At 38.6% G+C, this 15267-nt stretch overlaps 1 pseudogene and 1 further gene; one reads left to right on the top strand and one right to left on the bottom strand.

Moving 5' to 3' along the window:
* The window catches only part of Igk (immunoglobulin kappa chain complex), a 3171119-nt gene that overhangs the window by 834056 nt on the left and 2321796 nt on the right, over positions 1 to 15267 (bottom strand).
* Igkv12-40 (immunoglobulin kappa chain variable 12-40) lies at positions 12880 to 13349 on the top strand (annotated as a pseudogene). Its single transcript is given in 2 exon segments — positions 12880 to 12928; positions 13052 to 13349. Coding segments are annotated over 2 exon segments (347 nt in total).

Below are 15267 nucleotides of genomic sequence, written 5' to 3'. Positions count from 1 at the left end.
AAACAAAACCAATAATGGCCAAATCATTTAGCTGAAATAAGTGGCATGTAAAGGTTTCTTACCATGTTTTTTTTTTTAATTACTATTTTAGAAGTGCTCTCGTTATTTTGCACTTTTGATTAGTTACATAAAACATATAACAAATGGCAAAACACTTAAGTGTGCACTGAGGTCTATTTTCATGAGTGTTCACATTACACATGGAACAACAGAGAATGCCTACGTCCCCTGATGCTTTCCTTTCAGACAGTCATCTACAACTTCCATATTCCTCCAAAATCATTCAAAACTGTTTGAATTGTTATTGAACTAGAATTTTATAATTTGGAGTACTAGTTTTATTTATATAATGTTTCTTCAACACTCTGTGTTTCTGCAGAATTTCTTTCTCTTTTTTTTTTTAGACATGAATCTTTGTTGTCCACCCTGTCCCACACCGTGAGCATAAAAATTTCTATGTAGTACAGGTAGACTTTGAACTCAGAGAAATTTACCTCTCTGCCTTTGTAATGAGACTAGAAGCCTGAACCACAATGTGTTGCCACAAATGTGTGTTTTTTAATTTCTTGTAGGAATTTTATCCTTATTTGTGTGTGTGCTTTTTTATTGTTTAAAGATTTATTACCCTAAAAACAGTATGCTTTTTGACTTGACCATTCTTATTCCTTTAATGATGCCATACCAGTGGCTTCTAGATATAGCATTAACCTCAATAAAACTAAAGGCTTTTATTATATTGAACCAACCTTGCATCCCTGGGATGAAGCCTACTTGATCGTGGTAAATGATGGTTTTGATGTGTTCATGGATTCAGTTTGTAAGATTTTTATTAAGTATTTTTGCATTGATATTAGTAAGTGAGATTGGTTTGAAGTTATCAGTTTTGCTTGGGTCATTGTGTTGTTTAGTTATCAGAGTAATTGTGGCTTCATAGAATGAATTAGATTGTGTTCCTTCTGTTTCTAATTTATGGAATAGTTTTAGGAATATTGGTATCAGGTCTTCTTGAAATTTTGGTATAATTCTGCACTAAATTCATCTTGCCCCAGGCTCCTTTTGGTTGAGAGGCTTTTAATTCTTTCTTCTATTTCTTTATAACCTGTTTAGATAGTTTACCTGCTCTTGATTTAACCTTATTATGTGATATCTTTCTAGAATCCATCCATTTCTTCTAGAATTTCCAGTTTTATTCCATATAAGCTTTTGTAGTAGGATCTGATGATTTTTTGAATTTCCTCCATTTCTGTTATTAGGTCTCCCTTTTAATTTCTGATTTTGTTAATTTGGATACTGCTTCTTGGCCTTTTAGTTAGTTTGGCTAGGGGTTAATCTATCTTGTTGATTCTGTCCAAGACCTCTACCATTTTCCTGAGAAAAGCCTGTAGTTGTGATCTTTTTCTACTATGTTAAAGGTACCCTAATTTGTTTTTTAGTATGTTTATATGCTTAATAAGTAGATTACACAGTATTTTATTTTATTAAAGAATAGTAATTTCTATTTTCTTAATTATTGCTGTAGTGTTACTTTTGGCGTGATGAAATACCAGTACCAAAAGCGAGTTTTGGAGGAAATAATTATGTTGTCCTGTACTTCTGAATTGTTGTGCATTATTGAAGGATATAATGACAGGAACTCAAATAGGGCATGGCCTTGGAGGATGAGCTAATGCTGTGGTCTTGATAGAGTGCTGCTTACTCACCTGCCTCTCATGGGTTGCTCAAAATTCTTTCTCTTAGAATCCAGGAACAACGGCCCATGATGGGCTGATCCCTCCATTATTCATAACTAATTTAAAAACTGCCCCTAGGCTTTCCTACAGGCCCAGTCTTATGGTGACATTTTCTTCCTTGTTGTTCTGTCCTTTCTGGTGACTTTACTTTGTGTGAAATTGAAATAAAATTGTCCATCACAGTCATCTTTATTTTTGTCAATTCCTGTACTCTATCTGTGAGTTACCTCCCCACCTCACTGTGTTGACACAATTATTTAGATACTCTACTATTGAAGTAATGGGCCTCAGGTACCTATTAGATGGAGAGAGACAGAAAGAGAAAGAGAAAAAGAGAGAGAGGGGGAGGGACTTAGAATGACCTAGAAAGAATGCAATCATCCCCATTTTATTACCAGATAAAATATTATAGTTTATTTAAAACTTATTTCTCACCTTGAGTATGCGAAATACACACTTCACAAAATGTCCGTTTTTTAAACTTTGTAGTTTACAGACATACAAAATAGAAGTTTGCTTAAATTCATGTTACATATTTATTAAGGCAAGGAACTCTATAAGAAAACACATTTGCTCTACTTAAAGGCATTCTTGGGGATAAACCATTGTACAAATTATTGCACATTTGAAACCACAGTGCATAACAGACTGTCTGCATAAAAACGTTACAGAAATAAACCACGTTTATTTACCTGTCTTAGGTCAAAATGTAGATCTGAAGACAAAAATATTTTTTCTTAGTTAAATTGGAGGACTTTGGTTCCCTTGTTTGTTGCCTTTAGAACCATGACTCACCAAGCACCATCATTTAGGCTATTAGAGCATGTTCTGTACCTGAATTGTTTCCTCTTCCTCTGACATAATAATGGCTTTTTAGAAGGCAAATAGCATAAAGGTGATCTTTACATGAATAATGCATCATCGAAACACAATTCAAGGGAATTCTGGTTTTTCCTCCCCCCAGCTCACTGATTTAATGTATATCCTAATAGCCACAAACTTCCAGTCACCTCTTGGCATTTTGTAAGTCTGGGTATGTTCAAATTGGATTTGGTATTGGAATGATAGAACATCCAATTTCAGACCCCATCTGTTCTGTGATTTTTTTCTTTCATGTTTTGTTTTGTTTTGTCTCTTGAACTCTTCCTTTCTCCTGATTATCCATTCATAAGATGACTTGCTGGGAACTTGACCATGATTGTAGTGCTTGCCAGCTGGGCTCCTCCCCTCATGGGAAGACAGTGTGAAAGATTAAAAATATTACTGAATGCTCTCCTGGTAGTTTGAGTCATATTTACTTTGTGGGACTTAAAAGTGCCTCTTCATGTGTAAGGCAAGCTGGTCAGACCAGGTAAAAGTACTATAGCACTTCTGGCGCTGAAGGGGCCAGTAAAATAGTGTGGGTTTGTGGTAGTGTCTGGTCAGTTTATCTGAGTGGGCAAATTCCACCCACAGCCTTCCCAGTCACAGTGGTAAGGTTTCTGACCTCTATGAATTCAAAGGTGTGCCTGAAGGTGAGAACTCTTCTTATAGGTTTTGTCACAGCCTGCACTGTCACAAGTGTGAGTGGCTTTTCTTTTCCAGGGCCATGACCTTCTTCCCCTCTTTGTCTTGGGCTCCTTTGGAAGGCAGAAACACTGTAGCATGAACTCTTGATAATCATCCCCATTTTCTTAAGTTTACAATGTTCAGTATAATTGTGTCTGCGTATATGTGTTTGTGTGTGTATGCTTGTATGTGCATGTATGAGAGAGAGAGCAAGAGAGTGAGAGAGAAAGATATGGATAGAGGGAGAGAGCAACAGAGCAAGCAAGAGCAAGTGAGAGCAAAAGTGCAAGAGAGAGAGAGAGAGAGAGAGAGAGAGAGAGAGAGAGAGAGAGAGAGAGAGAGAGAGAGAGAGAGAGGATTTTCTGAACTATGAGACTATGAAATGCCTGTGAGTCATAATTGAAACAAGTGATTTAGGATATTGTTCAGAGACCAATGTTCCCATTGAGTTGATCTATGGGCTCCATTTGAAGAATTTACAATAGTTAGCAGATACCATGTCTTTGTTATACTACTAGGATAGTTGGTCGGCTTCCACTCCCTCTTAGTCTCACAAAACAAATGAAAGTTTACAATGTAGACAGATCTTGGTTTTTAGACCACCTGTAGAAAATTAACTGCAGGTAGCCTAAATGAAAATAGTCTGTGCTTACCATAACCCTGAATTCTATTCAAGAAAAGTCTTCTTGGCTATAGAAAGAATAATGATATGTCTAAGCTGAGAAAATTGAGCCTCACAACAATAAGTCAGAGATTTTATCATAATGCCCTGTAAAGTGTGACACCAAAGAGATGATGCATGATAGGAATCAGTACATCTCAAGCTGGGCATGAGGGCAGCATATTTTTTCATATAAGAATATAATTACTATTGAAATATAGAGAAAAACATCTGAGTAACACATCTTTTGAGAAAATATTGAGTCATTTTTGTGTCTATATACTCATTTGCTAGTGATCTTACCTGTTGCTCTAACAAAATATCAGTGTATATAATTTATCCAAAAACCTTTTAAACCATAGTTTTTTTATTCTGAAAGTACTAATCAGAGTTTATCATCCTCTTTTCCATGTTTAGAATCTTTTCACTATATGATATTTCCATAGATGGTACCGTGAGTGTAACTGTATCTGTATAATCCTTTAAATTGTTTTCCATTTCTGGGGATGTGAAACAGTTCACTTTTAGAATTTAAAATTCAGTTCTCCAAACTGTATCTACCCACCCATTACTAAGCTGCATGCTACTTATAGAAATGTGGAGGGAAGAGCTATTCCTTTCAACTATGTACCTACTGGTCATGCTAACAGGGCTCCAAAATTGTAGTCCAAATCCAATGGTCCATCACAGAGACTCTCAAGCTGTGTGTTGAGAACCCTTTGAGCATAGAATGATCATCAGAAATATAAGATATGTACATAATAAATCATAAGAATAGCAAAATTACAGTCACAAAGTAGTGATTTTAAATAATTTTGAACTTGGGAGTCACCAGAACATGAGGACCTAAATTAAAATGTTACAGCATTAGGAAGGTTGAGAATAACTTGTCTGACACCATGGAACTAGAAAAACTCAATAGGTTATAAAAACCAAAACAAATGTCCCATTTCTGGGGAAGGTACTTGGATGGAAGAGGGCAGGAGTACTGAGTTGGGAGAAGATTGGGGAAGAGAAAAATCAAAATTAACTATATAAATATATGAGATTGTCAAAGATGTAGTAAACATTTTAAAAGTAAAAGCAACTAAGTGGAATGTAAATTGAAGAGGAAATTCCCATTAAAATACAGTTAGTTGAATGAGTCAAGGAAGAGTGGCCCTAATAACGTATAGCTAGTGAATGTGATTCTGATTTGTGCCAAAGAAATCACATATTAAACAGGAAAAAATTATTGTTTGTATAACTACATGTGTGTTTGGAATTATTTATGTCTATATGCATGATTGTTTTTCATGTATGTGCCTGAACATTTGAAAGCCCAAAGTTAATATTAGGAGTTGTCCTTTATCATTCCCCCCCACATTTTTTTTTTGGTTTTTTGGTTGAGAATGCAAAACAAAATATAAGCACTAAAATCTATTAAAGTCAAATTCAAATAGAAAAGCTAAGCAAGTACAAAAATGCAAAAAAGCATTTAGTTAGCAAAGCATTTGGCAGGGAGAAACGCTAATTACAAACTTTGGGAGGTTGAAAGCAATTCTGTAATGTTCTTTGACAAGATTTGCCTGCCTCTTAATCTCATCTCCTTTGGATGAGGGAGGAAAAACTCTTCATAAATTAAGAAATGGGTATGTTTCATGCTCACTATGTTGTTGATATTAGGTGTTTTCTTGAGGTTAATTGGAATGTTAAAGTTAAAGTGATCCTTCCTGTAACTCTTGTCTCATGGTTTTCCCCCAGTTAATTATAAAAGGGACTGTTCAGGGTTTCCATCACTTAACTGTACTGTGCTTAATTAATTAATTGAGACTGCTGGTCCTCCTACAGGAACACCCTCCTCCTCAGCTTATTTCAACCTTCCCGAACTCAACAACAGGGACAAGTTTCTTCTGTCCATTGGTTGGGTGCAAATAACTGCCTCTGACTCTTTCAGCTGCTTGTTGGATCTTTAAGAGGTCATTCATGATAGATTCCTTTTTGTGAGTGCTCCATAGCTTCAGTAATAGTGTCAGGCCTTGGGACCTTCTCTTGAGATGGATCCAACTTTGGGCCTGTCCCTGGACCTTCCTTTCCTCAGGCTCCCCACTTTCCATCCCTGTAATTCTTCCATCCCTGTAATTGTTTCACAAACAATTTTGGGTCGGAGGTGTGACTGTGGGATGGCAACCCCATTCTTCATTTAATGTCCAGTCTTCCTGCTAGAGGTGGGCTCTACAAGTTCTCTCTCCTTACTGTCCTGTGTTTCATCTGTGTTTCCCTTTGAGTCCTGGGAGTCTCTCATCTCTAAGGTCTCTGGGGCATTTTGTGGGGGGATGCAATCCCCAACCTCCCATTTCCTGAGATTGTCTGTCTGCATTCTTTCTGCTGGCCCTCAGGGATTCAGTACTTTTCCCTCACCCAATACCAGATCATGTTCTCCTATATACCCACTGCCCCACCTCAACCCCATCCACTTTCCTTCCCAAGTTCCTCCCTACCTCCCTACTTGTGATTGCTTTCTTCTCTCTCCCAAGTGGACTGAGGCATCCTCACATGGGCACTTCAGCTTGTTGAATCTTTTGAATTGTGTGGACTGTATCTAAATAGACCCATATGTGTCACCTTGTAAAAAGCTAAAATCCAAGTGGATCAAGGACTTCAAAATAAAAACAGATACACTAAAGCTAATAGAAGAGAAAGTAGGAAAGAACCATGAACTCTGGCAGGAGGAACTTTTCTAAACAGAACTCCAATGGCTCATTCTCTAAGATCAACAATTGATAAATGGGGCCTCATAAAACTGGAAAGATTCTGTAAGGTAAAGGACATATTCAGTAAGATAAATCAGCCACCTACTAATTGGGAAAAAAAAATCTTCACTAACCCCACATCTGATAGAGGGCTAATATCCAAAATATATAAAGAACTGAAGAAGTTAATCACCAAAAAACCAAAAAAAAATCAATAAAAAATGAGGTATAGAACTAAACAGATAATTCACATCTGAGGAATCTCGAATGGCTGAGAAACACCTACAGAAATGTTCAAAGTCCTTAGTGATCAGAGAAATGCAAATCAAATCAACCCTGAGATTCAACCTTACACCAATCAGAATCAAACCCCCAGGTGACAACACATGTTGGAGAGGATCTGGAGAAAGAGGAACACTCCTCCATTGCTGGTGGGATTGCAAACTGGTATAACCACTGTGGAAATCAATCTGGAGGTTCCTCAGAAAATTGGAAATAGATCTACCTGAAGACCCAGCTATATTACTCTTGGGAATATACCCAAAATATGCCCCACCACGCCACATAGGCACAGCAGTTCTAAGAGGAAAACTCATAGCTCTAAGTGCCTCCGAAAAGAAACTGGAGAGAGTATGCACTAGTAGTTTTGCAGTACACCTGAAAGCTCTAGAACAAAAAAGAGCAAATACATCCAAGAGGAGTAGAAGTCAGGAAATAAACATACTCAGTGCTGAAATCAACCAAGTAGAAACAAAAAGAACTATACAAAGAATCAACAAAACCATGAGGTGCTTCTTTGAGAAAAACAACAAGATAGATAAACCCATAGGCAGACTAACATGACAGTATCCAAATTAATAAAATTATAAATGAAAAGGGAGACATAACAACATAACCCGAGGAAGTTAAAAAAAAATCATCAGATCCTACTACAAAAGCCTATACTCAGCAGAATTGGAAAACCTGGGTAAAATGGACAAGTTTGTAGTCTGATACCTGGTGCCAAAAGTAAATAAGTGTCAGATAAGCCAGCAAAAGAGTCCCATAACCTCTAAAGAAATACAAGCAGTCATTAGACGTCTCCCCAATAAAAAAAGCCCAGGACCAGATGGTTTTAGTGCTGAATTTTATCAGACCTTCAAAGAAGACCTAATTCCAATACTCTTCAAATTATTCCACAAAACAGAAGCAGAAGGAACACTATCCAATTTGTTTGATAAATTTCATCATTAATGGAACAAAACCTAACATATCTTTGTAGTACTGAATAAAGTGGGATGTATTTAAATAAATGTCCCCACTGCTTACATTATCTCCATCAATTTTCTTCAACAGTGCACTTCTGTCATAGGATTTTCTTTGCTGTGAAGGGACACTATGATCAAGGCAACTCTTTTTATTTTAAATTAGGTATTTTCTTCCTTTAGATATCAAATGCTATCCCAAAAGTCCCTCATACCTTCCCCCCCACTCCCCTACCCACCCACTCCCACTTCTTGGCACTGGCATTCCCCTGTGCTGAGGCACACAAAGTTTGCAAAACCAAGGGGCCCCTCTTCCCAATGATGTCCAAGTAGGCCATCTTCTGATACATATGCAGCTAGAGACATGATCTCCAGGGGTACTGGTTAGTTCATATTGCTGTTCTACCTATAGGGTTGCAGAACCCTTTAGCTCCTTGGGTACTTTCTCTAGCTCCTCCATTGGGGGCCCTGTGTTCCATCCAATAGCTGACTGTGAGCACCCACTTCTGTGTTTGCTAGGCCCCGGCATAGCCTCAAAAGAGACAGCTATATCAGGGTCCTTGCAGCAAAATCTTACTAGTGTATGCAATGGTGTCAGCATTTGGAGGCTGATTATGGGATGGATCCCCAGGTATGACAGTCTCTAGATGGTCCATCCTTTTGTCTCAGTCCCAAACTTTGTCTCTGTAACTCCTTACATGGGTGTTTTGTTCTCAATTCTAAGGGGAAAAGTGTCCACACTTTGGTCGTCGTTCTTCTTCGGGAATCACCATCTCTGACATCAAGCTCTATTACAGAACAATTGTGATAAAACAAAACAAAACAAAAACAAAAACTTCATGATATTGGTACAGTGACAGACAGGTAGATGAATGGAATAGAATTAAAGACCCAGAAATGAACCCATACACCTATGGTCACTTGATCTTTGACAAGAGAGCTAAAACCATCCAGTGGAAAAAAAGACAGCATTTTCACAAATGGTGCTGGCACAACTGGTGAATATCATGTAGAAGAATGTGATTTGATCCATTGCTATCTCCTTGTAGTAAGGTCAAATCTAAGCGGATCAAGGAACTCCACATAAAACCAGAGACAGTGAAACTCATAAGGAGAAAGTGGGGGCAAACCTCGAAGATATGGGCACAGGGGAAAAACTCCTGAATAGAACAGCAATGGCTTGTGCTGTAAGATCAAGAATCCACAAATGGGACCTCAAAAGATACGTCAATAAGACAAAAAGACCACCAACAGATTGGGAAAAGATCTTTACCTTTCCTAAATCAGGTAGGAGACTAATATTCAATATATATAAAGAACTCAAGAAGGTGGACTCCAGAAAATCAAATAACCCCATTAAAAATGGGGCTCAGAGCTAAACAAAGAATTCTCACCTGAGGAATACCAAAAGGCTGAGAAGCACCTTAAAACAATGTTCAGCATCCTTAATCATCAGGGAAATGCAAATCAAAACAACTCTGAGATTCCACCTCATACCAGTCAGAATGGCTAAGATCAAAAATTCCGGTGACAGCAGATGCTGGTGAGGATGTGGAGAAAGAGGAACACTCCTCCATTTTTGGTGGGATTTCAAGCTTGTACAACCACTCTGGAAATCAGTCTTGTGGTTCCTGAGAAAATTGGACATTGTACTACCGGAGGATCCTGCAATACCTCTCCTGGGCATATTTCCAGAAGATGTTCCAACTGGTAAGAAGGACACATGCTCCACTATGTTCAGAGCAGCCTTATTTATATTAGCTAGGAGCTGGAAAGAACCCAGATGCCCCTCAACAGAGGAATGGATACAGAGAATGTGATGCATTTACACAATGGAGTACTACTCAGCTATTAAACAGAATGAATTTATTAAATTCCAAGGCAACTCTTATAAAGGCAAACAATTAATTAGCCCTGACTTACAGTTCCAGGGGTTTAGTACATTATCATCATGATGGAAAGCTTGGCAACATGCAGGAAGTCACAGTGCTGGAGGAGCTGGGAGTTCTACATCTTGATCCAAAGGCAGCCTAGGAATGGAGAGAAGTGTTTCACCCTGGATGTAGCTTGAGTATTTAAAACCTCAAAGCCCTGCCTTCACAGTGACATACTTACTCTAACAAGGCCACACTTCCCCCAAAAAAGACAAAACCTGCAGGCAAGAATTTCCTCATTTCATCTACAGACATTATTCTGTCCAAAGAAAGGACACAATTAAAGGTTAGGGCAGTTTAATTCTGCCAAGACAGAGAGGGCTAATCCTTAATATTCCCATTTCTATAAATCTGCCAGATGACCCTGGCCAGTAGGCTGAAGACTGATGCTCCAACATGTTGAAGTAAGGGACTGTCAAAGTGATCAGAAGTCTCTATAAATTGGCTAAGTTTTGGAAGCTGTGTTAGTCTTCCTATATATTTTCAGCTAATATCAATGGTTCTTGGATTTCTGATGGGGTTGAAAAACTTCATAGTCTCCTAGACAACCTAGGCTTTTTACACTGAGAGGAACAGATTTGAGAGAATTCTTTGCAGATGGCATTCAATCTAAAACCAATACATAGTCAGGTGCAGAACTATAGTATTTTAAGTAAGGATAGATGACAGAGGTTCTATTTAATTAACAAAGATGATGGACTGGATGTTAGGTCCCTTGTACTTTATAAATTACAAAATAGTAATAGTTATTGTATCTGAAATAAAATAGTCTTTTAATTGTACAGAAAGGAGGAAGTGTTGTAGATAGCTCTGGGGCTAATTATATTTGATGTTAATTTTGATCTCCTGTGAGGGGTTGTGAACAAGGAATGAATCAGCACTCAGGTGACTTCCTGTAAACCTGCTTCCCACCTTAATTTGTAAAATAAAGGAGAGCTGATGATTGGGCACATAAAGGGAAGGTGGAATGAAAGTTTGAGAGAGAGAGAAGAAGGAGAAAATGGAAGAGGATACATATGAGGAAGAAGAAAAAGAAAAGTAGAGCAGAAGCACATGGCCTAGAGAAACTGCAAGTTCTTAGGGGTCTCATTAATGGAAAAGATTGTAGTGTAGTGGTAGATCTGCTCAGTCTAGGTGCACAGCATGTATTCATATTAACTGAGTTGTGTTTTCATTGCTGGGGCATATTTGGGTTGCAGAATTACTGCAACACCTCCTATTCATTCATTCATTCATTCATTCAATCATTCATTCACTACTGTAACCTCCCACAGCCTGAAACAGGCGGATCCAGACTTTGGCCTTGCTGCCACTGAGGAGATTACCTAAGGATGGAGCCTTCCTGCCTAGATCACTCTATTGTTCTGCTACCTGCCACTGCTCCTCCAAGACACTGCTACCTGCTGGGGGGCAGTAGAGCTATTCCAGAGACCAAGCCATATCCTGCACATCATCACCTGCAGCTGGTCCAGGCCCAAGAATGAATTGGTGGGAATGCCCCCCCCCCACCTACTCCCTTTATAAGCGCATTTGCCATTCATGTGAGCTGCGAGAGTCTGCTTCCAACACACTACAGTCAAATGTTCTATGTTGTTTGTCAAACACAATACTAATGAGGTGACATCATTTGAGGGAGAACCAGTTTCTTCCTTTGAACTTACATTGCTGTTCTAACTTCTCCTCATACTCCTTAGTCTAAGAGTCTTCAAAGAATACAACTTGATCATCTCAGTATTATGCAGGTCTGAATATACACTGATCTAAAGTCAAGGAGTCCAGAGTGTTAGAGAGATAATTCAGTAGTTAAGATCACTGGCTATTCTTCCAAAGGCCCTGGATTCAATTCCCATATTTCAAGTTCAGAACCATCTGTAAGTCTAATCTCACATAATCTGACCATATCTTTTATTTTTACCAGGTACCAAGAAAGCCCACACGACACATATAGACATACTGACAATTATATATTCCAAGAAAATAACAATAAATAGCTCTAGCAATCACTGTGAACAAGAAGCTACACTGTGAGTTGTGGTACTCAGTCCAAAGGATACATCTACAAAAGGCTCCCATACACAAAGCTCAGGAAACACTGAGGAAAAGGAAGTGGAAAGACTGATAGAGCCATAGGATTAGGATGTTTGTTGTGAGGTTGTGTCTCCTAGTAACGACATAAGCAATAACTATAAAGTGTTAATGACATGAGTACTCAAATGTGAGTTAAACAAGGAGGACACAAATGAACATGACATACAGAATAGGTAATAGCCCATGAGGCCTCTCATTTACGAAAATGCTATGGAGAAGCAGGTAAAGCTGTCAGCAGAAGAGGTGCTCCTCCTTACAGAAGAGCCTACCAGGTTTGATATATCAGACTTGAAAACCTACGTAAGATTAATGTTATATAGATTCTTTGAATATATTTAGTAATGCACACGTGTGTGTATGCAAGTGTGTGTGTAAATATATATGTCCGTAAAAATATATAAAAAGGGACCAAAAGTTTGGAAGATAACATGGACAAGTTTTTTTCGGGGCGTTATAATAAGGAAAGGTAAGGGAAATTTTTTGTAACTATACTTTAGGCTCACAAACAAACAGGGAAAGGAAAAATAAAGGAGAAGCTGTATGGCCACAATAATATCTACAGCTAACTTTGAAAAGACAATGGAACCAGTTATGTACTGCCTATATGATATCCAAATCACCTCGATATGGAGGAAAATAGAACAAAGAAACTCTACATAGAACATGATAAAAATCAAAATAAAGTGTAAGTTATAGAACATTGCTGTTGTTTGTTGTTCAAAAAGACTCACATTCCTTACAAATAAAACTGTACTGCATCCCAGTTGGAGACATAAGAGAGCCACAGGCCTTCAATAATGTACTGACCTGGTGATTCCTGCAGCCTTGCCTACCCTTTGCTGATTTGCATGTACCCAAATCACAGCTAACTGACATGAGGATTTCTTCATAGTCAGGTCACACCCTGTGCTGGAGTCAGCCTCACACTGATCACACACAGTCATGAGTATTTCCACTCAGCTCCTGGGGTTGCTGCTGCTGTGGCTTACAGGTAAGGAAGACAGCACTGGAAATTTGTTCAGCTTTCTGGAGTCAGTGCTGCTTGCTCTTAGTGAAAATCCTCTTGTGAGAGAACTAATCATGTGGGGATCTGTTTTCAATTTTTCAACTGTAGATGCCAGATGTGACATTCAGATGACTCAGTCTCCAGCCTCCCTATCTGCATCTGTGGGAGAAACTGTCACCATCACATGTCAAGCAAGTGAGAATATTGCCAGTGATTTAGCATGGTATTAGCAGAAACAGGGAAAATCTCCTCAGCTCCTGGTCTATGATGCGAGAAACTTAGCAGATGGTGTGCCATCAAGGTTCAGTGGCAGTGGATCAGGCACACACTATTCTCTCAATATCCACAGCCTGCAGTCTGAAGATGTTGCGAGATATTACTGTCAACATTATTATGGTACTCCTCCCACAGTGATTCAAGCCATGACATAAACCATGCAGGGAAGCAGAAGTGAGACCACAGGCTGTCCCAACTGCTCCTCATGATGTCTCCAGATGCTCAGCTACTGTGAGTGTGTCTCTTTGCCAGGGCTTAAATGTCAATGTGATGCTATATACTAGTCATAGAAAATGTTCTATGTACTAAATCCCTGCTTTGTTTCCCTAGGCCTAGTATCAAAACAAGAGAATGGTTTACATTACACTAAACAAAACTAAGGAAAAAACAGCAAGTAGACATAACTGACTATGGTTAGCAGATTATTGGTAATAGCTGGGATTCATTTAACAGTCTTGTCCCACACACATATACTCACACACATATCTTAAGTTATATTGCTAAGAATAATTATATCTATTTAAATGATTAATATATTGAGGAAGAAATCTGGGGAAATAGTTTAGTGATTATAAACATTGGTTGTTTTTCCAGGGGAGATGGATTCCAATTCCAATACTCACTTGATGTCTAGCTTTTGATAACTCCAACTCAAGGATTAAATTTCAGCCACTCTTCCTGCCTTTGAATGAAGGATTTCCTACAAGTGTTGAGGAAGACAAGCAAACTGCAAGGAGTTGATGAAGAAAGCTTGTTTAAATTGACTTCTTAAACAGGGATCAGATTCAGGTAGTTTGATCTCACTCACTGAATTCCTACCAAATTTAAACGTGGGGGAAAAGTTTGCTGATATACTACTATCCCTGGTACAAAAAGTGTTTAATTACATAGAAAATCAACCCATTTTCTTTTTTTTCCTTCCTTCCTTCCTTCCTTCCTTCCTTCCTTTCTTTCTTTCTTTTTTTTTTAATTTTTTCCCCAATGATGTGTAAAAATTTTGATTGGCTTTTCTTTCATAGATTGAATATACAAGTGAACCCTGACTTCTTTTTTTCCCATTTTTATTAGATATTTTCTTCGTTTACATTTCAAATGCTATCCTGAAAGTTCCCTATACCATCCCCCCCCATCCTGCTCCCCTACACACCCACTCCTATTTCAAGTCTCTGAAGAAAGAAATCAAAGAAGATCTCAGAAGATGGAAAAACCTCCAGTGCTCATGGATTGGCAGGGTTTAGTAAAAATGGCTATCTTGCCGAAAGGAATCTACAAATTCAATGAAATCCCCATTGAAAATTCCAACTCAATTCTTCACTGAGTTAAAAAGGGCAATTTTTAAATTCATCTGGAATAACAAAAAACCTAGGATAGCAAAAACGATTCTCAACAATAAAAGAACTTTTGGTGGAATCATCATGCCTGAACTCAAGCTGTACTACAGAGCAATTGTGATAAAAACTGCATGGTACTGGAATAGCGACAGACAGGTAGATCAATAGAGTAGAATTAAAGATCCAGAAATGAACCCACACACCTATGGTCACTTGATCTTAGGTAAGGTATCTAAACCCTTCCAGTGGAAAAAAGACAGCATTTTCAACAAATGGTGCTGGCACAACTGGCAGTTAACATGTAGAAGAATGCAAATTGATCCATTTGTTGGGAGCTATTAAGACAACTCTTGATCTCTGAATTGGGCCTCTCCCCCTGAGGAGAAAAGGGCGTCAAAAGCGGGCCACCGACACATGGATTCCGAGAACAACCACGGGATGTTCCAGCCCTAAGTCATTGGCGATATCCTGACCACACCCTGATACCACCAAGTTCCTGCTTCCCCGTGTAGCTGCCAAAAGAAAGAATTTCTATTGCCTCCCCCTCCCATAAGTACTTCTCCTTTTGCTTGTATTGCCCTACCCCTCCCACTGATAAGTATCTGTACTTCCCCTTTTGCTTGTGCATTTAAGCCTTGGGCCTTTCTCAATACATTTGGGGCTTTGATGCATTCCAGAACGGTTTCCGTGTCGTTATTCGCACAAGGCCCTCGTCCC

The sequence above is a fragment of the Mus musculus genome, chromosome 6 (genome assembly GCF_000001635.26).
Source record: "Mus musculus strain C57BL/6J chromosome 6, GRCm38.p6 C57BL/6J".
NCBI lineage: Eukaryota > Metazoa > Chordata > Mammalia > Rodentia > Muridae > Mus > Mus musculus.
This window is presented reverse-complemented; position numbering and strand designations above follow the sequence as displayed.